At 44.4% G+C, this 25,987-nt stretch overlaps 1 protein-coding gene across 9 annotated transcripts in view; it reads right to left on the bottom strand.

Moving 5' to 3' along the window:
• LOC139240912 (R3H domain-containing protein 2) overlaps window positions 1-25,987 on the bottom strand; it is a 205,813-nt gene that overhangs the window by 88,240 nt on the left and 91,586 nt on the right. For all 9 annotated transcript variants that reach the window (XM_070869420.1, XM_070869419.1, XM_070869421.1 and 6 more), the window contains 5 exons: window positions 20,976-21,108; window positions 12,984-13,062; window positions 6,483-6,542; window positions 3,965-4,105; window positions 1,648-1,756 (listed from right to left, as the gene is read on the bottom strand). In XM_070869420.1, the coding sequence (XP_070725521.1) occupies window positions 1,648-1,756; window positions 3,965-4,105; window positions 6,483-6,542; window positions 12,984-13,062; window positions 20,976-21,108 (522 nt within the window). The remainder of the gene's footprint in view (window positions 1-1,647; window positions 1,757-3,964; window positions 4,106-6,482; window positions 6,543-12,983; window positions 13,063-20,975; window positions 21,109-25,987) is intronic.

The raw sequence follows: 25,987 nt of genomic DNA, 5'->3' as shown, positions 1-25,987 counted from the left end.
ACAGGGGCAGGGAGGTGTTGCTACAGTTGTACAGGGCCTTGGTGAGGCCACACCTGGAGTATTGTGTACAGTTTTGGTCTCCTAACTTGAGGAAGGACATTCTTGCTATTGAGGGAGTGCAGCGAAGGTTCACCAGACTGATTCCCGGGATGGCGGGACTGACCTATCAAGAAAGATTGGATCAACTGGGCTTGTATTCACTGGAGTTCAGAAGAATGAGAGGGGACCTCATAGAAACGTTTAAAATTCTGACGGGTTTAGACAGGTTAGATGCAGAAAGAATGTTCCCAATGTTGGGGAAGTCCAGAACCAGGGGTCACAGTCTGAGGATAAGGGGTAAGCCATTTAGGACCGAGATGAGGAGAAACTTCTTCACCCAGAGAGTGGTGAACCTGTGGAATTCTCTACCACAGAAAGTAGTTGAGGCCAATTCACTAAATATATTCAAAAGGGAGTTAGATGAAGTCCTTACTACTCGGGGGATCAAGGGTTATGGCGAGAAAGCAGGAAGGGGGTACTGAAGTTTCATGTTCAGCCATGAACTCATTGAATGGCGGTGCAGGCTGGAAGGGCTGAATGGCCTGCTCCTGCACCTATTTTCTATGTTTCTATGTTTCTATGTTTCATTGAAACACCTGTGAACTCATCCTCTTTTGGCGTGGGAGCAAGTCATCCTCATTGCGAGGGACCACCTATGACTACCACTCCACCACTTCCCTCGACCCTCTCTGTACTGTCAGACTGCCTGTCTGACAATCAAATGATGGATGAATCAAAATGTCTTCCATTGTTTTGCTCCACTCCACCACCCCAATAAACTCTACTCCTCCTCACTGACGATTCCCTTTGTCCGGCCAGCTGCTCAGACTGAAACAGACCATGCAAAACCTCATGTTTGACCCTGAAGTGAGCTTCAAACCCCACATTCTACCCAATGTCAAGACCAAGACCATTTACTCCCACCTCCTTAATATTGCCCATCTCCACCCCAACCTCACTTCTTTTGCCACTGAAACTCTCATCCACGCTTTTGTCACCTATAGACTTGATTTCTCCAATACCCTCACTGCCAACCTGCCATCCTCTGCAAAATCCACTTGTCAAAACGTTATATAACAACTATTTACTAGTTTCTGGGGAGGAGTTTGGTTAATGCCATTAATAAAGTTAGCTTAAGGCCAACAACATTACACTCTCAAAGCTAGATCCATTTTAGTGTGAAATTTTAAAACAAATGCTGAAAATGCAGAGACGGCTGTTATCAGAAAAAGCAAGATGGGTTAACACTTCAGAGTGGGATTCTTCACAAGATTCTTTGCATTTACAGTACATTCTGCTTTTATTTCAGATATAGCATTGCTACTTTGCAAAATAACAATGTTGAAATGTCCCTTCAGTACTGCTTGAGCAGATTCTTAAACTAACTGGTGCATGATACTGTAACTTGCAACACTCTTTCTTCCCATTTATTCCCTCCTTCGTAAGTTTAAACAGAAAGGTCAGGAGTTCTCCGTAACCACGTCCAGGACACACGAGAGATATCAATGAAGCAAAGCAACACAGCACTGCCATCTCACCAGGATAGAAGTATGCATTCTTCTTTTTTTCCTTTTCTGTAAATTAACTCCACACAATACATGGACTTACCTGGTTGTCATCCTTATCTAGACTAGTGTCATCTCTTTTCAGGATAAATCTCTTTTGGAAATCCATACACTTCTCATCTTTTATATGGTCTGAAAACCTCTGCTCTGGTCTATGGTGGGAGAAAAGAAAAACCTTAAATTATAAACTACCAGCTTTCAGTTAAACACAGGAAAGATCGCAACCACAAACTCTGCACCCTGGTCACTGGTTCCATTCCCCTCCCTTGCCATATAGTCTCAGGATGAACCAGACTGTTTGCAACATTGACGCCGTACTTGATCTCGAGCAGAGTTTCTAACTCCATATCGTCTCGAACAGATTCAAGGGGCTGAATGGCTTATTCCTGTTCCAATGTTCCATCACAAAGACCACCAAATTCCACCTCTTATAACATCGCCAGCCTCCGCCCCTAATTCAGCCCATCTGCCGCTGAAGTCCTCATCCATGCCTTCATTATTTCCAAAGGCGACTATTCTATTGTTCCCCGGAGCTGGCCTCCCATCCTTTACACTCTGTAAACTTTTGTTCATTCAAAACTCTGCTTCCCATCTCCCATCCTGCGCCAAGTCCCACTCACCTATCACCCCTACCCTCAGTGTCCTACATTGGTTCCCAGTCCACAAATGTCTGCAATTTAAAAATGTTCATTCTAGTGTTTAAATCCCTTCATGTCCTTCTATAACCTCCTCAAACCCTACAACCTCCTCACCATCTCCTGGAACTTTCCGTTCCTCTTGTGCCTTTCGTGCACCCACCCCCCACTTTCATCCCACCATTGGTGGGCGTGCCTTCAGCTGTCTATGTCCCAAGCTCTGTAATTCCTTCCCTAAGTTCCCCCCCACCCCCCCATCTCCCTCTCCTCTTTTAAGACCCTCTTTAAAACCCACCTCTTTGACCAAGCTTTTAGCCACCTCTCCCAGTATCTCCTTTGTTGGTTCAGCATCCATTTTTGTCTGTAAAACACCTTGGGATGTTTTGCTATGTCAAAGGTGCTATATAAATGCAACTTGTTGTTCTAAAGCAAGCCCATTCATTATCACCATCAATACACATTTAAAAAAAACACAAGAAATGAGCTGAATTCTCATTAAAGAACATCCTGCATGGGGGTGAGGAGGGGTAGCACCCTCAATGTATTTGGGGGGGGGGGGGGGGCGGGGGGAATATCAGTGTATCACCTATTTGTTGAAGACCACAAGTAGTAGCATTGAGTTGTACTGTCAGGTCCACTGACCAAAAAAACTAATCCAATTATCTCTGGCTGGCTGCCACGGAGGGAGCTTGAAGATCGGGCAAAGGTTTGGAGGGAAATCAATCACACAACCAAAGAAAATAACCTGGTTATATTGCTGAAGCATTTCCAAATGAAGCCTAGTGATGTGGGTGCAACCTCTGTATGTGATATGTCAGCATAGATCTAGACTGATGGTTATAGTATAGTCCCCACTGGTTGTAGCCAGTGGGTTCGTGCGTACACGATGGCTGGTCTAACGCTTGAAAAAAGTTTATTTTCTCTCTCGCTCCTTGTAATGAGTCACCCGTAGTTCCCCGATTTCCAAATGTACGTTGTTCTTGCAAAGCCGAGATTGCCACATTTTTTATCCGGACATATCTAGTCACCGTCACAAACACAAATGTTTCTCACCAACATCTTTTCTGTTCCCAGCGAAGAGGCTGGAAATTGGGGAGCTGCAGGCGGCTTGCTACAGGGAGAGAGAGAAGATAAACTTTCTTCAGGCATTTTACTGGCCATTCTATTACATCGAGGGTCTCCATTTGTACAGTGCAATATTTTCCACCTCGCAGCAAAGCTTCTGAAGGCTGGAGGAACAAAAATTGGAAAAACCCTTGCAGATAAAAGCCGCGGCCTTCTCAGTGCCAATGGCTGACAGTGTGAAACCTGTGGGAATGTGAATTAGCAAGAAAATCAGAGTGCAATATGTGCAGCACTCCAAAGTACACCAAACTGGAAGAACTGGGTATGGAGATGGATTTAATGAAAGAGAAACCTTAGGTGAGGTGCACAGCACAGTTGTTTCTGCCCCAAATAAATGGAGCATTTAAAACGCCAAAACTGGCAACTTTGAAATTGACATTAATGCAAATGGATAATGGGTATCGGCTTTTTGGCCAATATAAGCGACTGCCCATTTTAAAGATGGATGTTTTAAGTGGTGGCGATTGTACTAGCATTACAAGGTCAACAAAAAGGGACTTGGGAGTAGTCAGTTTGCAGTCAAATCACACCTGTGGGGATTTCACTAAGAAACGGCATATGAACGCGTTCACCAATACTGTTAATTTACAATATACTTACATTCTTGTATTTATTGTCTTATTAATTATAACAGCTTTTCCAGTTTGGTCAACATTGTGATCCATCCCAAAGTACGCAGCTACCCTGTGTAAGAGCATTCTGTGGTAGGAGGTCATCTGAGGAAATTTCTTGTACTGATTACTGAAAATAACACAAAGCCGTTAAAAAATGTTTGCTCGGAAGCTGCACCTACAACTGTTCTCATTCACATGAAGCAGATTTTTTTATAAAGGAAGGGAACGAAGTTTGATGGAATAACTCGATTTCATTACTTTGAATGTTTAATCTAGGCTGACCCCTCCAATGCAGAACTGAAGGGGGTGCTGCATTGTTGGAGTTGGCATTCTGTGCAAGTGTAAGTAAAAGATCCCATTGCACTACTGGAAGAGCTGGGAGCTCTCCCGGTGTCCTGGCCAACATTCCTCCGTCACCCACCACCAAAACAGGTTAACACAAACAATATTCACTTTTTTGGGGGGAGCATGGCCCCTTTAAGGAGCTGTGTGAGACCGGCAGATAGCTGCGCAGGTTATAAGGAACGGTGCTGGTAACTCATCACATTTACTTTTACCGGATCTTGCTGTGAACAAAATGGCTGCCACATTGCCTACATAACAACAGTGACTGCAGTCGAGAAGTAATTCTTTGGATCCGAAAAGCTTTGGGATATGATAAGGTGCGATATAAATCCAAGTCCTTTCTCATTCTTTCCTTGCCATTTCTTATTCCACTGGTCAGAGCACATTATGCTCACTTACTTGCCAAGTCATAGTTTTACAGCTGATCAAGGGAAAGTAATTCTCCAGACCATAGGTTCCTGAATTATTTTGCTCTCATTACAGTATTTAAGTCTTGACTTTACACTCGAAATTTATGACATTATCACTTGCTCCAAACTCTTAAGCAGAAAAAAAGTCAAAACTAGCATGGAAACTGATAGTTCACAAGTGTAAAGCATCAAAATCTCTGATTCAAATCAATGGCCAAACAAAATAATTTCTGCACACTCAACTTCTTATCCTGCAGGCAGAAACCTCACTGTGATTGGCTCCTTGGATCCTGCTTTCTGTGCCCCAGTAAACAATTCTTAAATGGCCACATGTTTTTGGATTGACATGATCATGAACTTTTACAAGTCACAACAAAAAAAACAATTTGTAGTGACTGCTCAAGTGTGGAAGTAAATCTCTTGCCAACAGCTGTCCTCCATCCTCTATAATCTGTGCATAAACAGAGCTCACTCAACTCAAGAGGACACTAACCTCTGCAACTCATCAATGCAAGGCCATATGAAAGTGCTTTTCCAGTACAACTTTATAAAATAACCAATAAAAGGTGCATCCACTCTAAAGTCAGAAACATGAACCAAGTAATTCCATGGAATAAGTATAAGAAAGAAAGATAAGCTCAATCTAACCTTGAAAAGCTGAGAAACACAAAACCTGCACAATAGCAGGTATATCAGAGTGGAAGATACAGAGTTGCAGTTTCAGTCTGCCCTTAAATGGCAGACACATATGTCGCCTATACTATTATTAGGGACAAAAATGGGTACACTGATAGCAAGACTAAACAAAATAATTATACTCTGCAGAAGAACTACCTCAGCTCAGCTTATGAGGGTGATTTTCCCTGGATACTTTAGGCGCTAAAGAGCCTCCGAGGTGGCCAAGATGTGGTCTTAAGCTGAAATGCCGGTTTAGCACACATTTAGTGCACGACGCCATCTTGGTAAAGATGTTGAAGCTTGCGCTAGGAACCACCGCCCAGAGGATCGTTAAGGGGCTGATTGGCATTTTGGTGCATAGCGCTTGACCCAACGCCCTCTCCTAGCAGCGACCAGCTGATTGGGAGTAAACTAGTTGTTGCAGGGGATTGAGCACTTCTTGAAAGTATATCATCTTTTACTGTTCATCTGCTGCTGGAGGTTTGAAGAGCACTTTTGAAACACGGAGATTTTCTGGGACACTTTGTGAAGACTTCATGTATTTATTTATGCTGGAAATTCTGAGGACTTTCCCTAAAATGAGTGAGTGCTGTGCTACTCCACCTTATAGGAGTCACACTCCACTTTATAGCAGTCACCAGGAGAAAGGGCCATCGGCATCTTGCTATGGGTCCCCCTTGGTCTGCAGGAGGAATGGGAGGAGGGCATCAGGCCAGGCAGAGCAGCACCAACTGCTGCAGGAGAGAGGGACAGGAGGGTGAGGTGGACTCCTTCTCCCCTCTGTGGGTACAGGACCTCCCACCTCCTCCGGACCTCCTCCTCTGGACCTCCAGTGCCCCGAGCCCTCCTGAAATTTGCAGCTGTGCGTCAGCCAGCCCACTCCACACCTTCAGTGGAAGTGGGTACGTGGAGCTCACATATACTGCTCCACGGAAATTGTGACTAATCAGCGCTCGAGTGCTAAAGCTGCAGGCGTCTGTTTCGCACCTCGAGGCAAGTTCAAATTATGGTAATCATCAATTAGGACCAAAGTTGCATGCCATCAACACAGACACCAATACCTTTACTTACTTATTATCACTGATAAAGTCCAGAATTTCCTGTTCTAATTTTAGCAGCATCATCCTGTCCCTGGAAGACACAATAATGTATTTACACAGAATAATACATATGTAATACAGGAAAATTGAGAAACAGGTATACAGCAAAGTAACAAGTATGATTTCCTAGACTTAGGGCGGGAGGGCTGTGTGCAGTCAAATACGACGCAAGATAAAACAAGTAAGCCAAGAAGTCAAACACATGACAAGAGCTTACCCTCATACTGTATGGAGGGATTGTATAAACTAAAACCAGCACATTGAAAAGCAGAATACTCAAAGTATCTGAAAAATGATTCAACAGCTGAGCACACAGAACTCTGTCAGACAGGAGGTCATAAAGGGTCATGGAGAAAGATCATGACTTAGTGTAGGGCTAAGACCTAAAGCACTGGGTCAAACCAAAAACAGCTCGTAGAAAGAAGCAGCCATGAAATGTTGATGGATGTGCCACCTGATCCATGGCAACTACGTGGGGCACAAGTTGCAATTGATTCTGTCCAGCTTTCCGTTCCATGTAACCTTCAGGCTGTTGTTCAAGTATTGCATTTTTTTTTAAGTTTGTGGGGCCAAAATTCCAGGGTCCATCACTGTCAGCCAGCCTGATCGACTGACAGGAAAGGAGATTGGCTCAGTCCCATTTCCCAGTCCCTTGAACAGACAGCCGCCCCAGTTGGGCATTGGCCTGGACCAGAATTTCAGGCACTGCCCTTTCCCCCCCCCCCCCCCCCCCCCCAACACGTGCTCGCGTGTGAATGGCCAGACGCCACTTTCCATAAGCAGACAGAGTACTTTACGAACCAAAACTCGAGTCCTTGATCCTGCCATGTATGGATCATCATGCCCAGGTTTTAACAATTAACCCGTAATCATGGTATATTGCTTACTGGGGAACATGTGAGGTATGTACCACATTTTCCTGGGGTTTCCAAAGGTGGAAATAATATGCTCCCGTGGCTAACCATACAGACAACTGATCTTTGATCCAAAAGACACAGTAACATACTGAACGAACACAATACTTAAAAATAATAAAACTAGAATCCATCCACAAGGAGTGAATGCATCTTTTCAGAACAGTGTTTCTTACAGACCTCTGATTACCAAAATAATTTTTGGATGAAACAGTCAGGTTTGTCTCTTGGTAGATGTTCAAGATGATATTTTGCGCTTGGACATAAAGTTCAGATGCTTTTGACACAACTGAAAGCTAGAAACCAGAGCTGTGCTTTTATCTACAGAATGTATTTCCTGCTACAACCACTGGTTCTTGCATAAATGCAATGCAACGCAACAGGTTTTCCACCTTGGGAGGTGAATTATCAACACTTGCAAATTGTCATTCCCTTGGTACAGTCCCCCTACAGACTGTTTCACGTCTTATAATGGATTGCCCTAAGTCAGTATTCCATGTGAGACCAGCCTCCAGCACCGTTTGTCAAGCTATATACATTGGCACCTCTAACCCCGTTCCCTGGCCTGAAAAGGGAATTCTTTAATCAGCTGTTTTCCCCGAGTTATGATTTTTAAACTTGGTGAGGAACAGCAGCTTCCATTTTAAATTTTTTTTTATATATGAAAAATAATCATTTAAAATAAAGACAGAAATGTCCCCATTGCCCCATTGTTTTGTGTTGTGGCACTTTTCTGCAATGCAGATAATCTGACGCATTCATTTCTATTATGTTCGTGTTTTACGTCACTTCCAATTTGCATTGGGTGAGATTGAGAAAGTTCTCTTCAAGCTAATAGGCTAGGTTACTTCTAATAAAAGAACTTGATTCACTCCAAATCACTGAATGTAACACATCTATAATCAACTCCAGGAAAGGTATGAATAAGGCTGCATTTATGGCATACCATCGCTCTGCACTCCATTTTCTGGTAACTGAAATAGTAGCTAAATCAGTTGCTTTGCTGACTGCGACAGCAATCACTACTCACTCCTCAACTCACAGGCCCCGTCACCTGCCACATGCAGTTTTGTACTGTTCGTCTAAAAGCTTGGCTCCTAAAATTTTATTAGTTGGAACGAAGTAGTTCCAGTTGAAACTTGTGGTAACAAGAAATTTGCAGACTAAAAAAAAATCTGTCTGTTCAGGCTGTTGTGGTTGCCACTGATATTTTGGCAGGACAAACTCATTTCAGCTCAGATCCAGTACTTGGAAAAAATAAATTTAAGGCCCTGCCTACTCTCTGGACTGTGAAGCTCACTTTACATACATCATCACCCTTCACATATATGTATTAATGTGAAGTATACAACACCACTGTAAAGCTAAAATAGGCAAAAACGAAAATACAAACGCTACCCATGCATGTGTTTTATTGTGGTGCATTTGTGCAAGTTTCTTTATTGAAATTCTTGCCCTGACTTTCCATCCTATGAGGCTGAAGTGCCTATTTTACTTTTATTTCGTATTTCAGCAAATACCTGAGGGTAACAGCAAGCCGTTTCAGATCAAATCGACTATAATGAGGGATATCAAAGGCAAACCAATTAGCTCAGTTTTGCAGTCTACCTTCCCATTTAACTTTAAAGAATTTTACTCCAGCTTGCTTTTATAGTGGCTGAGTGCCGATCACATATCATTACAGATTAAATATAGGTTGCTAAATATTATATAAGCAGCTTTTATAGAATAGCATTTTACTTGACTTTTAATTCCATATTAACTTTAATCTAACAGCTGGTTGCTGACTTACCCACTCAGAATATAACACTGGCATTAAGTCTGAACTGTGTTATGAGACTGTAATTTGATCATAAGCTGCAAGAACAAAGTTCAAGCAGTTTATGAATGTGAATAACCCACTTGAATTACAGCCCTCTAAACTCACTACTGGTGGTTATTATATATAAATATATACTGCCAAGTGTATTAATAATTTCTCCAAACTTTAGTCCAATTCTGCAGCCAAAGCACAGTATAGACAGTGTGATGTAGGTGAAAGGGTAATGGATACTGGATTACCCGTAAGCAAAGTGCGAAATGCATCATTAAAAGAGGTATGATAGTGTAGTGCTCGTGTTACTGGACTAATAATCCGGAGAACCCGAGCTCAAATCCCATCATGGCAGTTTGAGATTTTGAACTCAGTTTACAAATATCTAGAAAATAAAAAGCTATCTGGTTGTCGTAAAAACCCAACTGGCTGACTAATGCCCTTTAGGGAAGGAAACCTGCCATCCTTACCCAGTCTGCCCTCCATTCACCATGACGTTTCTGCAGTTACCGATCTGCTCGATCACACCTTTGATGACTTGGTCCCTGTTAAAACAATTACTCTCTCTCACCCTGGCCGTTCCCCCTGGTACATCCCTGATCTTCAAGCCCTTAAGTCCAAGGGACGCAGACTTGAATGGATGTGGTGAACAACTGGTTTAGCTATTCACTGCCAGATCTGGCTGAACCATATAAAGCATTATCGGGTCCTGCTCTCATCTGTCAAAATCGCTCACTATTCCAGAATAATTCTGGAATGTAAAGATACACCCCAGCTTCTATATCCTCCACTGCTAACCGTCTTTTTAAACCCCTCTCCCCTGTCTCCACGCTCACCTCCGACAAGTATGAGGAGCTCATGGACTTCTTTGTCTCTCAGATTGAGACCATCTGATCGGCCATCTCTGCCTCTTGCCTTCCTTCCCCTAGCCCACTGGGCCAAACTTCCTCTGAGGTCCCCCCCTCACCCTAGTCCTAAACTCGCATCTCTCTCCAGTTTCTCTCCGACCTCCCCTCATGACCTTTCCGAGCTCACCCTGTCCATGAGACCCACTTCCTGCTCCCTTGACCCTATTCCCACCAAACTGACCACCCAACTTCCTTTTCTGGCTCCCATGTTAGCCGATATTGTTAACAGTTCTCTCTCCTCGGGTACTGTCTCCCTCTTCCCTCAAATCTGTTGTCATCATCCCTCTCCTCAAAAATACAACCCTTGACCCCTCCATCCTTGCAAACTGCCGCCCCATCTCCAACCTTCCTTTCCTTGCCAAAGTCCTTGAACGTGTTGTCGCCTCCCAAATCCGTGCCCATCTTTCCCTCCAATCCGGAGTCCGCACCTGAAACTGCTCTCATCAAAGTCACAAATGACATCCTTTGTGACTGTGACAAAGGCAAACTATCCCACTTCCTCCTTCTCGACCTTTCTGTAGCCTTTGACACGGTTGACCATTCCATCCTCCTCCAACGCCTCTCCACCATCAGCCAGCTGGGTGGGACTGCACTCGCCTGGTTCCATTCTTATCTATCTAATCGTAGACAGAGAATCACCTGCAACAGCTTCTCTTCCCACTCCCACATTGTTACCTCTGGTGTCCCCCAAGGATCTATCCTTGGCCCCCTCCTATTTCTTATCTACATGTTGCTCCTTGGCGACATCATCTGAAAACATGGCATCAGTTTCCACATGTACGCTGAGACACCCAGCTCTACCTCACCACCACTTCTCTCGACCCCTCCTCGGTCTCTAAATTGTCAGACTGCTTGCTGACATCCAGTTCTGGATGAGCAGAAATCTTTTCCAATTCAATATCGGGAAGTCCGAAGCCATTGTTTTTGGTCCCCGCCACAAACTCCGTTCCCTAGCCACTGACTCCATCCCTCTCTCCAACTTCTGTCCGAGGCTGAACCAGACGGTTCGCAATCTAGGTGTCATATTTGACCCTGAAATGAACTTTCGACCACATATCCACAGCATAACCAAGACCGCCTTTTTCCACCTCCGTAACATTGCCCGTCTCCGCCCTTGCCTCAGCTAATCTGCTGCTGAAACCCTCATCCATGCCTTTGTTACCTCTAGATTTGACTATTCCAACGTACTCCTGGCTGGCCTCCCACATTCTACCCTACGTAAACTAGAGGTGATCCAAAACTCGGCAGCCCATGTCCTAACTCGCACCAAGTCCCGCTCACCCATCACCCCTGTGCTCGCTGACCTACATTGGCTTCTGGTTAAGCAACGCCTCGATTTCAAAATTCTCATCCTTATTTTCAAACCCCTCCATGGCATTGCCCCTCCCTATCTCTGTAATCTCCTCCAGCCCCACAAACCCTCCCACCAGAGATGTCTGCGTTCCTCTAATTCTGCCCTCTTGAGCATACCTGATTATAATCGCTCAACCATTGGTGGCCGAGGCCCAGGAACTCCTTGCCTAAACCTCTCCGCCTCTCTACCTCCCTTTCCTCCTTCAAGACGCTCCTTAAAACCTCTCTCTTTGACCAAGCTTTTGGTCACCTGCGCTAATTTCTACTTATGCGGCTCAGTGTCAAATTGTTTATCTTATAATACTTCTGTGAAGCACCTCGGGACGTTTCACTACGTTAAAGGCGCTGTATAAATAACTGCCGAGCAAGTCACCCAGTTGTATCAAACCACTTGCAGCAGTTCAAGACGGCGACCCACCACCACCTTCTCAGAGCAACTAAGGATGGACAATAAATGTGGCCTTACAGCGATGCGGAATCCAGAGAAGAAATATTTAAAAGTTCTGCATTAATGTTCAATCCTGCAAGGACACCAGCTTCTGCAACTCTCAGGATATACCAGAGAAGAGCAAACTCATACACACACTTGACTAACAACTTGGGTGATCTGTAAAGCAATTGCCTGTCCATAAAACAGTACCTACCATGAATTAGGACAACAGCCTTGAATAGAATACAAGATGTACAACTGCACAGTACTGCTGTTTCAGATACACCACGGACACAAGAGGCTAGAATTTCGGTTTTTGAAAACAGTAGTTTTACGGCAAAATTACCGTTATCGCTTCGCTACTGTTTTTAGGCCCTCTTGTCGGTCTTTAATTTGCGCATTGGTAAAAATTGGCGTTGCACAAGGATTCACGCCGCAAATCGCAAATTTCGGCAACTTTAGTCCAGGGCCGATAGCGCTGCGAGAGGGGGGGGGGGGGGGGGAACAAAAATTTGCAAAAAAAAATTACTTCACAAAACCTTTACCTACTAAATCGTTGAAAATGAATGAATAAATAAAAACTTTAACTTGCATTTTTTTGCAGGTCTTCATATGTACCGCTGCTGGCAGGGCTGCACCGCAGGTTTGACCCCTTCGGTATTCTGGGTGCAGAATATGGGTCTCCGAGAGAGCCAAATATCGATCGCAAACGCTATTTGCGGTGTTGCCCGTCGGCGCTCCTCTCCCCGGCGATACGTGGAAGTGCCGCCGCAAAAAGGTGCCCCAACGATCCCACCGACGGGGTTTTCACCGCGGACGGTCAAATCATGGCGAAAACCCAGTTGCAAAGTCATCGAAATTCGAGCCCAAGATCTCAGTGACTCAACTGTACTCTGCATCAATGCCAACATAAATACCCCACAGTTCCTGTTAATAATAATGTGCACTTTCCAAGTTCACCATCACTTATGATGAGATGATGTCTTTCTGTAATGCATTTTATAATCCAGCAGGAATAGTTTTATAAAATCTTAAACATGTGCAAAGTATTTACCTGGGGTTATTTTTCAGTGTATTTACTAGAAACTCGTGAAGATCAATTCCGGTGGAGTCTGTATATTCTTGGCTAGAATCTGTTAAAAGGAACACAAATTTGTTGCATTAACAGAAGTAGCTAACTTTTGAGAAAACAAGCAGCTGTTTTTTTTTAAGTTATTGTTTCCTTTCCCCCATGTGATCATACTTTAGCTATGAAGGTAAAAATTTAAAGCAACATTATTGCTCCATGACTGCTATCGATGCTGTTCTGTGACCACCTATGATGATGATGTACTAGCTGACAGGAGTTGTGAGGCAACAATGAGAACTCAGCCACCTTAAGGCATTGCATTTACAGCTCTGGCACAGAATCATGGATACACTCCTAACTGTAATAGAGTTCAAATATCACTCACAACTGCAATCAGGACCCTTAGAAATTGAAATCCAAGCAGCAGGATGTGGATTTGTGGCCAGAGTTTCCTGATGGGGAAAGCTCCAACCACAACAAATTGCATTCATATATCATCTTTAATGTAGAAAAACCTCCCAAGCAATGTTCCCTTTAAGCCGCGCCGGGCTCCAGGAGACCGGCGCAGCCGGCTTTTCAATGCAAAAACCGCGCATACACGGCATTTTGAATAGCCCATCTAGCACACGCCAAAAATAATTACAGCAAACATAGATTCCCAAGGCGCTTCACATCGGCGTAATCAGAAATAAGTGGACGTCAATCCAAAGATGATCATAGCAGGGACCATGAAAAGTTTGCTCAAAGTAGGTTTTAAGGAGTCTTAAAGAAGGAGAGAGGCGGAAGGGATTGTTAGGAGGGAAATGCAGAGCTTGGTGCTTGCTCAGGGGTCAAGAGGGACAACAAAGAGGCGCTATTTGCTTCACCAAGGGACAAGGAGTAAATTGAAGACACCATGAGGATGTTTTTCCATACCTACTCATAGTTTAACAGTGACTGTCGGAGTCTTGCAGCAGGCTACCTGTTGGTTCAGCAGTCTATAAAAGCGGTACAGCATCACATCAGACTTCATTTGAAGTGAAAAATATTAGGTGAGTTTCTTTTATGAACCAGCAGATAAGTCAGATATAGCTCAGGGAAATCATGAGCATGATCCTGTATCCTAACATTCTGCATTGCAGCAAGCTAGTTAAGGCTGCTTATAGTAAATAAATGGAAACATTTAAGTGTTCTGCTGGTTATTGGCTCCAACATTCCAGCATTTTGGCCCACAATACAATTCTGCTGGTTTATACAAAGAATAAAATCCAAGGTGCCTCTGACAATGCAAAAGGTAAACGCAACAGTTGATGTGACACAGGGTGCAGGAAGACCCCAGGTTAGATCAATGGGCTGTGCGGTGTTAGCTAATCCGAAGTCGGGATCGAGTTGGGGGGAACTATATTTTCATCTCAGCATCCTTGGACTGGGAAACAATGGGTTAAAAAAAATGGGCACCGAGCCAAAAGGAGCAGATACAAGGACGGGTGCCGAAAAGCTTGGCCAAAGAGGTGGGTTTAAGGAGGGTCTTAAAGCAGGAGAGGGAGGTGGAAAGGCAGAGGGGTTTAGGGAGGTAATTCCATAGAGTCGGGCCCAGACAGCTGAAGGCATGGCTGCCATCGGGGGAGCAAAGGGAGTGGGGAGGAGGAATGGTGAAAAGCCTGGAGTCAGAGGAAGTGTGTGTTTCAGGGGGTGAGGGAGTTGTTGGACGAGGAGGTTAGAGATAGGGAGGGGCGAGGCTATGAAGAGATTTAAGCACGAGGATAAGAATTTGGGAGGCTGAGAACGAATGTGGTTTTGTGGGACTTGGTGGGGGATAGGTTACGGGCAACAGTTTTGGATGAGCTGAAGTTTAGAGATGTGGAGGTTGGGAGGCCGGCCAGGAGAGCATGAGAGTAGTCGAGTCTGGAGGTGACAAAAGGCGTGGATGAGGGTTTCAGCAGCAGACAGGCCAAGGTCAGGGCGATGTTACAGAGGTGAAAGTAGGAAGCTTTTGTGATGGGAGCAGACATGTGGTCAAAAGCTCAGCTCAGGATCCAATCGAGATGACATCGACATTGTAGATTCTTCTGGGATTCTTGCCCAGGAACAAATTCTGACTGAACATTGATTAAATATCTACACGCGACAATTTTTCCAGAGCTTTTACTCTTATAATTCAGGTTTCCCCAAAGGGCAGTTCCACAATGTGTGTGCATACAGGGCGAATGATTATAGGAATTTGGGTGTAAATACTTTCAAACAGAGATTCATTATGTATTAAAATTACAAAATTTTTGTAGTGACTTATTTTCAAAATCTACGTCAAATTTTGAGATATAGTTTAAAAAACCATCCATCAGCACTCCAACTATCTGACTTCCCAATTAATCAATTGAATTTTCACAGGACAAGGGCTCCACTGTACTGTACATAAATGTACAATTAACTGGCTCTCTGGATTATTAATATCTTCAGCACTGTATGGAAACTTTTCATGGGTCTTTAATGTCCTATAGGTTTTTCTCGGCTTTTGACTGGATTTCATGAAACTGTCTTGTTGAGATGAAAAGATCAACAAAGCCAGTAGAGAATATTGAACGACATGGTCCAAAAAGTAAATGCAAGTCGAACTGTACAGTGCTGGGGTCAGATCTCACCTTGAGTATTCGGTCTGGTTCGGGTCGTCGAGATACAATGTTTAGCCCTAGCAGGAAGAGCAGTGCAAGGAAGGGAGTGCAGGGGTCCTCTGCGGTCATCCCCCTGCAAAACAGATACACTTTGGGTACTGTTGGGGGGGATGACTCATCAGGGGAGAGCAGCAGCAGCCAACTCCATGGCACCGTGGTTGGCTCTGCTGCACAGGAGGGCAGAAAAAAAGAGTAGGAGAGCAATAGTGATAGGGGATTCAATTGTAAGGGGAATAGATAAGACGTTTCTGTGGCCGCAACCGAGACTCCAGGATGGTATGTTGCCTCCCTGGTGCAAGGGTCAAGGATGTCTCAGAGCGGGTGCAGGACATTCTAAAAAGGGAGGGTGAACAGCCAGTTGTTGTGGTACACATTGGTACCAACGATATAGGTAAAAAACAGGATGAGGTCCTATGAGACAAATTTAGGGAGCTAGGAGTTAAAGTAAAAAGTAGGACCTCAAAAGTAGTAATCTCAGGATTGCTACCAGTGCCACGTGATAGTCAGAGTAGGAATCGCAGGATAGCTCAGATGAATACGTGGCTTGAGCAGTGGCGCAGAAGGGAGGGATTCAAATTCCTGGGGCATTGGAACCGGTTCTGGGGGAGGTGGGACCAGTACAAACCGGATGGTCTGCACCTGGGCAGGACCAGAACCAATGTCCTAGGGGGAGTGTTTGCTAGTGCTGTTTGGGAGGAGTTAAACTCATATGGCAGGGGGATGGGAACCAATGCAGGGAGACAGAGAGAAACAAAATGGAGACAGAAGCAAAAGATAGAAAGGAGAAGAGTAAAAGTGGAGGGCAGAGAAATCCCAAGGCAAAAAAACAAAAAGGGCCACTTTACAGCAAAATTCTAAAGGGTCAAAGTGTGTTAAAAAGGCAAGCCTGAAGGCTCTGTGCCTCAATGCAAGGAGTATTCGGAATAAGGTGGACAAATTAACTGTGCAGATAGCAGTTAACAGATACGATGTGATTGGCATCACTGAGACATGGCTCCAGGGGGACCAAGGCTGGGAACTCAACATCCAATGGTATTCAACATTTAGGAAGGATAGACAGAAAGGTAAAGGAGGTGGGGTGGCATTGCTGGCTAAAGAGGAAATTAATGCAATAGTAAGGAAGGACATTAGCCTGGATGATGTGGAGTCGGTATGGGTGGAGCTACGGAGTACCAAAGGGCAGAAACCGCTAGTAAGAGTTGTGTACAGGCCACCAAATATTAGTAGTGAGGTTGGGGACAGCATCAAACAATAAATAAGGGATGTGTGCAATAGAGGTACAGCAGTAATCATGGACGACTTTAATCTACATATTGATTGGGCTAACCAAACTGGTAGCAATGCGGTGGAGGAGGATTTCCTGGAGTGTATTAGGGATGGTTTCGAGACCAATATGTTGAGGAACCAACCAGAGGGCTGACCATCCTAGATTGGGTGATGTATAATGAGAAAGGATTAATTAGCAATCTTGTTGTGCGAGGCCCCTTGGGGAAGAGTGACCATAATATGGTACAATTCTTTATTAAGATGGAGAGTGACAAAGTTAATTCAGAAACTAGGGTCCTGAACTTAAGGAAAGGTAATTTTGACGGTATGAGGCACGAATTGGCTAAATTAGACTGGCAAATGATACTTAAAGGGTTGACGGTGGATAGGCAATGGAAAACCTTTAAAGATCATATGGACGAACTTCAACAATTGTACATCCCTGTCTGGAGTAAAAATAAAACGGGAAAGGTGGCTCAACCGTGGCTGACAAAGGAAATTAAGGATAGTGTCAAATCCAAGGAAGAGGCATACAAATTAGCCAGAAAAAGCAGCAAACCGGAAGACTGGGAGAAATTTAGGATTCAGCAGAGGACGACAAAGGGTTTAATTAAGAGGGGGAAAATAGAGTACGAGAGGAAGCTTGCCGGAAACACAAAAACTGACTGCAAAAGCTTCGATAGATGTGTGAAGAGAAAAAGATTAGTGAAGACAAACGTAGGTTCCTTGCAGTCAGATTCGGGTGAATTTATAATGGGGAACAAAGAAATGGCAGACCAATTGAACAAATACTTTGGTTCTGTCTTCACAAAGGAAAAAACAAATAACCTTCCGGATGTACTAGGGGACCGAGGATGTAGTGAGAAGGAGGAACTGAAGGATATCCTTATTAGGTGGGAAATTGTGTTCGGGAAATTGACGGGATTGACGGCCGATAAATCCCCAGGGCCTGATAGTCTACATCCCAGGGTACTTAAGGAAGTGGCCCTAGAAATAGTGGATGCATTGGTGATCATTTTCCAGCAGTCGATCGACTCTGGATCAGTTCCCATGGACTGGAGGGTTGCTAATGTGACACCACTTTTTAAAAAAAGGAGGGAGAGAGAAAACGGGTAATTAGCCAGACATCAGTAGTGGAGAAAATGTTGAAATCAAATCATTAAGGATGAAATAGTAGCGCATTTGGAAAGCAGTGATAGGATTGGTCCGTCAGCATGGGATTTATGAAGGGGAATTCATGCTTGACAAATCTTCTGGAATTTTTTGAGGATGTAACTAGTAGAGTGGACAAGGCAGAACCAGTGGATGTGGTTTATTTGGACTTTCAAAAAGCTTTTGACAAGGTCCCACACAAGAGATTGGTGTGCAAAATCAAAGCACATGGTATTGGGGGTAATATATTGACGTGGATAGAGAACTGGTTGGCAGACAGGAAGCAGAGAGTCAGGATAAACGGGTCCTTTTCAGAATGGCAGGCAGTGACTAGTGGAGTGCCGCAGGACTCGGTGCTGGGACCCCAGCTCTTTACAATATATATGAATGATTTAGATGATGGAATTGAGTGTAATATCTCCAAGTTTGCAGATGACACTAAACTGGGTGGAGGTGTGAGCTGTGAGGAGGACGCTAAGAGGCTGCAGGGTGACTTCGACAGGTTAGGCGAATGGGCAAATACATGGCAGATGCAGTATAATGTGGATAAATGTGAGGTTATCCACTTTGGGGGCAAAAACACAAAGGCAGAATATTATCTGAATGGCGACAGATTAGGAAAAGGGGAGGTGCAGCGGGACCTGGGTGTCATGGTTCATCAGTCCTTGAAAGTTGGCATGCAGATACAGCAGGCGGTGAAGAAGGCAAATGGTATTTTCACCTTCATAGCAAGAGGATTTGAGTATAGGAGCAAGGAAGACTTACTGCAGTTGTACAGGGCCTTGGTGAGGCCCCACCTGGAATATTGTGTTCAGTTTTGGTCTCCTAACCTAAGAAGGACGTTCTTGCTATTGAGGGAGTGCAGCAAAGATTCATCAGACTGATTCCAGGGATGGCAGGACTGACATATGAGGAGAGACTGGAGCAACTGGGCCTTTATACACTGGAGTTTAGAAGGATGAGAGGGGATCTCATAGAAACATATAAAATTCTGACGGGACTGGACAGGTTAGATGCGGGAAGAATGTTCCCGATGTTGGGGAAGTCCAGAACCAGGGGACACAGTCTTAGGATAAGGGGCAGGCCATTTCGGACTGAGATGAGGAGAAACTTCTTCACTCAGAGAGTTGTTAACCTGTGGAATTCCCTGCCGCAGAGAGTTGTTGATGCCAGTTCATTGGATATATTCAAGATGTGGCCCTTACGGCTAAAGGGATCAAAGGGTATGGAGAGAAAGCAGGAAAGGGTTACTGAGGTGAATGATCAGCCATGATCTTATTGAACAGTGGTGCAGGCTCGAAGGGCCGAATGGCCTACTCCTGCACTTATTTTCTATGATCTTAATACAGTCCGATATCGGGCACACGATTTGCCCGCTATACGCAATGGCCGGAGCAATGATAGCTTCCTGACACTCATGCTTTTTAGTCCCGAAATAATACAGCAGCCATTGTCCTATAACATTTGACAGACTGTGAGGAGAGTGCTAGTACATAAAATATTTAATGCACTTTGATCATTTACATTCACTTTTATCAATTACATAGTGCTTCTCTTTATTGTAACAATTTTAGGTATGTAATTTATGTCTAGAGCTCTATCTTTGCAATGGATCAAGACGAAAACTTTCCAGTCCCCTGTCTTGATGATGTTGGTTTGGGCAGAGTGTATATGTCATCGCCTACAATTCTTATAGAAGCAGTTAGTTAAGCAAGATAGATCGAATAACGACAATAACGCCAGGACTGAATACTAGTGTTTCGATAATGTCACTCAGCCAGCTCCGATTGCTAAATGTCATCACCTTCGTGTTTTGTAAATGATAATCTCAGCAGAAGTGGAATCGGTCGTTTACCGATCTGCACTTCAAAATATTTCCTGTCCAAAAATTTTGAAGTCATGTCAGTTAAAGAAGTATTTGAGAAATGTTCACAATCCACATTTTTCTGCAAGTTCAGGAAATGTACACAGTTAGACAGAAAAAAAATGTTTTTTGTGAGAAAGGCAGCCTCTGTGATTGAAGATTCCTCTCATGCACGATATTTTATAGTGAGTAAGCAGAGCTGTTTTCACCCGAAATAAATGGAGCTCTTAAGACGCTATAACCGACAACTTTGCAATTGACATTAATGCAAATGGATAATGGTTATTGTTTTTTGACAATATCTACAGCTGCCCATTTTAAATATGGACATTTTAAGTGGTGGGGAATAGATTTAAGAAATGGGTTTTCTTTTCCCCATTTTTCTTCTCTCCTCGCCTGAAGGCACTAACTCAACTGTTCATCATGTCGCACCTCACTCAACTGGCCATTGCTCACATGTGATTATAGATACAGGGCCTTAGCAAGCAATTTGACTTAGATGGAGAAAGTCAGATTGCAGCAGAAGGCAGAATAACAGCAATGACTGTGTTCCCAAAGCCAGGTTTTGTTCAAGAGAATCTTTCAGTAACACGGAGATACCTCATCAACAAAATACATTACAAAAGAAGGCACATTACACTGTATGTTACAGGAGACTGTCCTTGCAAAGTGAACCTCGTCACTTTGGTCCCAGGGCTCGCTCTATGCGCCCCCTTATTCATCATGTAACAATGGATCCAAATGGGTTCTATGCTTTTCACACCTCCCTCTTCTTTTAAAGATAGGGTTATTTCAGAAATGCTTTATGATTACATGAATGGGAAAAATCATGCAGTTTGTCACAATTCAAGATTTCAGAATTTTTAATGATTATATCCTATAATTTTCAAAACTGGAATTTTAGACAATCCGTTCAATTTTTTTTTAAGATTGCTTTTAGACAGTGTGATACTATTTAAAAACTCATTTTACTTAAGTTAGTCAACACTTTGTCAAACTCTGTACTAAATCGTCAAAGTCTCATCAGGCAGGAAGCTAGCTTCTGACCTCTTGACAGCATTTTCCTCGGTACTTTCTCCAGTTTCTCTTTCTTTTCCATGTCTTCTTTCTCAGAGCCATCCTTTGAGTATCTTTCTTCTTCTTTATCAGAAGGGCAAGTGAACTGGAGTTGGATAACATCCTGCAAAGTACAGTACAGAGGTCACAGTCAAACTTTACAGAGCAACACAAACTAGGTCATCGGCAGCCAACAGCGAGATACAATAAATCTCTCCAGCAGCGAAGATGACAAGACAACTCATCCAGTTTCCCAGACCACACACATGTTTAATACCAGCCCAGGAAATAAAAAAAACTGGGGAATATATCTGGTCGAATGCTTGTATGGATGTACAATATGACGACGTACTGTGGTCAGGACAAAGACGTAAAAAAACACACAAGCACATTTCCATATGAAGCTGAATATTAAGGAAGCTATAAATGGAAGAAAACCTGATGGTCAAATCATATTTCAACTACTACCTTTGATGATTCATAAGAACATAAGAAATAGGAGTAGGAGTAGGCCATACGGCCCCTCGAGCCTGCTCCGCCATTTAATATCATGGTTGATCTGATCATGGACTCAGCTCTACTTCCCCGCCCGCTCCCCATAACCCTTCACTCCCTCTTATCCCTCAAAAATCTGTCTATCTCCGCCTTAAATATATTAAATGACCCAGCCTCCACAGCTCTCTGGGGCAGAGAATTCCACAGATTTACAACCCTGAGAAGTTCCTCCTTATCTCAGTTTTAAATGGGTGGCCCCTTATTCTGAGACTATGTCCCCTAGTTTTAGTTTCCCCTAAGAGTGGAAATATCCCCTTTGCATCCACCTTGTCAAGCCCCCTCATTATCTTGTATGTTTCAATAAGATCACACCTCATTCTTCTGAACTCCAATGAGTATAGGCCCAAAAATACTCAAGTCTATCTTCATAAGTCAACCCCCGCATCTCTGGAATCAACCTCTTGAACCTTCTCTGAACAGCCTCCAACGCAAGTATATCCTTCCTTAAATACGGAGACCAAAACTGTACACAGTATTCCAGGTGTGGCCTTACCAATGCCCTGTACAGTTGTAGCAGGACTTCCCTGCTTTTATACTCCATCCCCCTTACAATAAAGGCCAACATTCCATTTGCCTTCCTGATTACGTGCTGTACCTGCATACTAACTTTTTGTGTTTCATGCACAAGGATCCCCAGGTCCCTCTGTACTGCAGTACTTTGCAATTTTTCTCCATTTAAATTATAATTTGCTTTTCTATTATTTCTGCCAAAGTGGATAACCTCACATTTTCCCACATTATATTCCATCTGCCAAATTTTTGCCCACTCACTTAGCCTGTCTATATCCCTTTGCAGATTTTTTTGTGTCCTCCTCACAATTTGCTTTCCCACCCATCTTAGTATCATCAGCAAACTTGGCTACATTACACTCGATCCCTTCATCCAAGTCATTAATATAGATTGTAAATAGTTGAGGACCCACCACCGATCCCTGTGGCACCCCACTAGTCAGTTTGCCAACCGGAAAACGACCCATTTATCCCGACTCTCTGTTTTCTGTTAGTTAGCCAATCCTCTATGCATGCTAATATATTACCCCCAACCCCATGAACTTTCATCTTGTGCAGTAACCTTTTATGTGGCACCTTATCGAATGCCTGCTGGAAATCCAAATACACCACATCCACTGGCTCCCCCTTATCCACCTTGCTCGTTGCATCCTCAAAGAACTCCAGCAAATTTGTCAAACATGATTTCCCTTTCATAAAACCATGCTGACTCTGCTTGATTGAATTATGCTTTTCCAAATGTCCCGCTGCTGCTTCCTTAATAATGGACTCCAGCATTTCCCCAAGGACAAATGTTCGGCTAACTGGTCTATAGGGCCCAAGTTTTAGCCTCAGTTGCTCCTGATTTTTTGGAGCAACTGGTGTAGAACGGAGTATCTTAGAAATTCAAATTCTCGGCATTTAGTTTGCTCCAGTTCTAGTCAGTTAGAACAGTTTCACTTTGGAACAGAATTTTTTTTCCAAAAGGGGGCGCGTCCGGCCACTTACGCCTGTTTTCAAAGTTTCGGCAGTGAAAACTTACTCCAAACTAACTTAGAATGGAATAAGTGAAGATTTTTGAACGCTCGAAAAAACCTTGTCTACACTTCAGAAAATCAGGCATAGGTAACAAATCAGGCGTAGGGAATGGGGGGGGGTTTAAAGGGAGGTTTACAAACATTAAACACTTCAGTTTTACAAATAAAGAGCCATCATCAATAATAAATGATGATAACATCAATAAATCAATCAAAAAAATTAATAAGAAATAATTTTTTTTTTAAATCAATAAAAACATTTTCTACTTACCGGCTGCAGCACTGGGAACCCTCTAACAGCATGCTGGGATGCCCCCCCCCCCCAAACAGTGTGTCTCTGTCAGTGTCGCTCACTCTCTGTCTGTGTCTGTGTTTCTGACAGTGGGGGGAGGGGGAGGAGGGGGGTAGAGGGGGGGGGGAGAAGGGGGGGGGGAGGAGGAGAAGGGGAAGGGGAGAGGGAGGAGAAGGTGAAGGGGGGAGGGGGGGGGGGGGGAGGTTGAACTGGCCGGGCCAGGCCCGGCGGCCGGGCCCAAGACTTCGGGCAGGGCCCGTCCCCAGCACCAGATTTACAGGTAGGTGGTGTTGGGTCGGGTCCGGGGTCGGGGGGAGCGCGGGTCGGAGCCGGTCCGGGGGCGGGAGTCGGGTCGGTGTCGCGGTCGGGTTCGGGGGGGGGGGCGGGGAAGCGGGAGTCGGGTCGGGTCCAGTCCAGTCCGGGGGGGGGGGGGGGGGGGGGGGCGGGAAGCGGGTGTCAAGTCGGGTCGGGAGGAAGCAGGAGCTGGCCGTGGGAGGAGCCTTATGCACGCAGCCCCAGTGAGGCCATTGGGCCAGGGCTAGGGGCTGTGAGATTCGGGCCCCTCCCACACAGTTTTGGGGCGCCTGGAGCGACTGCACTTGCGTGCCCACTGTTACGCACATGTGCAGAGGTCCCGGCACTGTTTTCAGCGCAGGGACCTGGCTCCGCCCCCTACAGCTCCTGCTGCGCCGCGCCGAGGGCCAGAGGACCTGCAGGGAGCCGGAGAATCTGGAAGTTTTTTTTAGGCGCACTTTGTGGCGCGAAAAGCGGGTGTCCAGGTCGGGGCTGCGCCGTTCTAGGCACGGCTCGAAACTTGGGCCCATAGTTTCCTGCTTTCTGTCTGCCTCCTTTTTTAAATAGGGACGTTATATTTGCAGTTTTCCAATCCGCTGGGACCTCCCCAGAATCCAGGGAATTTTGGTAGATTACAACCAATGCATCCACTATCTCTGCAGCCACTTCCTTTAAGACCCTAGGATGTAAGCCATCAGGTCCCGGGGATTTGTCCGCCTTTAGTCCCATTATTTTACCGAACACTACTTCATTAGTGATAGTGATTGTATTCAGTTCCTCCCTCCCTATAGCCCCTTGATTATCCACTATTGGGGTGTTTTTAGTGAACCAGTCCCAGTGAGGCAACTGGTATTCTTCATTCCCAGTGTTATTCGAAGAGTACGTCCTGTCTAAGGCTTGTACAGTTCAGAAGTGATATTTTCCAAGCCTTGTGTTTAAGCATGAATGATGCAACTTTCTTAAAACAATCCAATATATAGTCAGTTCAAAGTGTGCACCTGTTGCAAACATTTCTGTTACACATCACAGAGGGTCAAAGGACAATCCAGCTCATGAAATTGGAAAATCATACTCCTTTTGCCGATTGACTGGGCAATCTACTGTCACTTTCCTTGAAGCTTTCACCATCAAATGCCCTTAGTGAAACTCAGAGAACAGCAGGCATGCTGCTGTTCCACAGGATGGGTCACACCGCCAACATTCTCTCAGTGGTATTCCTTACTTCGAGACCTTGGCGGGGGGGGGGGAAACTCCCATTTAACACCCAAATGCTGAGCACCAGTGTCAGTGGAAACCAGAAGTCTATTAGTTATGGGGGAGGAGTTCCAACCCATCAAATAGGGGCATTCGCAGATCTCTTGGGGTTGGGGTGGGGGGGCACAATTAATGCAATTTAGCAGCTAAAAATCTTCCGGGTTATTTGACCAGCATTTGAGAGGTGAGCTCTGGTTGGTGTTCAGCACCAAATCAATAACAGAAGATCAGCAATGCCTCATGGGGAACGGCCAGAAATATCTTGCTTGAGGCATCTATCTTTATTGCCAGGCTTGTTTCATGATGGATAGTGACTAGATTTCATTGCCCTTGACTGGGAGAGGCTAGAATGCGTTTGCTCCGGTGCTCGGCACCAGCAAGTTCTGAGCGATGCGGTGGCCGGATGCATTTTGAACTGGGACTGATTCGCTTTCTTTTGCCTTTTGCGATTTTTTGATTTCCCCCCACTTCCTCCAATTAATTCTGTCGTGTATAATGCATGACGTTCGATTCAAGTCTCCTTGACGAATATACCCAAATCCCAAGGCAATTATCATAGGTCAACAGTCCAGTGCTTACGGCAGAGGCAGTGCAAGTATCGACCAAAGCCATCAGCAGTGTTAATTAGTCGAGCACATTTAATACAGCGCTTAAAGCCTTTGGCAGAATGGGAAATCAACACTGCATTGATCTGCAATATAGTGTCATAGGTTAAGGTAATTCTTTCAATAACTACAAATATGTGAGGGTTGTACTTTGGCTCGCTCTCTTTTATTTGAACTTAATAAAAAGCAGAGTTAAGGCGCAAACTTTCGACAAACCTAGAAAAGAACACGTGAACTTTAACGACCAGGAACTTGGAGAGCAAACGTTGCAGTAACAAGAAGTTTATACCAATTATTCTGATCTACAATTCTGCAGGAATTCAGTGCGATGTCATGAAAAGAGCAGAAAACCTGGCTGTGGAAAACCGGTGCTCCAGTGGGCAGCTGGGCTTCTATATTAAATAAAGGCAAGATGCCAGGTGCAAAGTCTCGGGTGATGAAAAGTCATCAGATCAGTGTACAATGTATCCATGCCTG

The sequence above is a fragment of the Pristiophorus japonicus genome, chromosome X, assembly GCF_044704955.1.
Source record: "Pristiophorus japonicus isolate sPriJap1 chromosome X, sPriJap1.hap1, whole genome shotgun sequence".
Classification (NCBI taxonomy): Eukaryota; Metazoa; Chordata; class Chondrichthyes; family Pristiophoridae; genus Pristiophorus; species Pristiophorus japonicus.
This window is presented reverse-complemented; position numbering and strand designations above follow the sequence as displayed.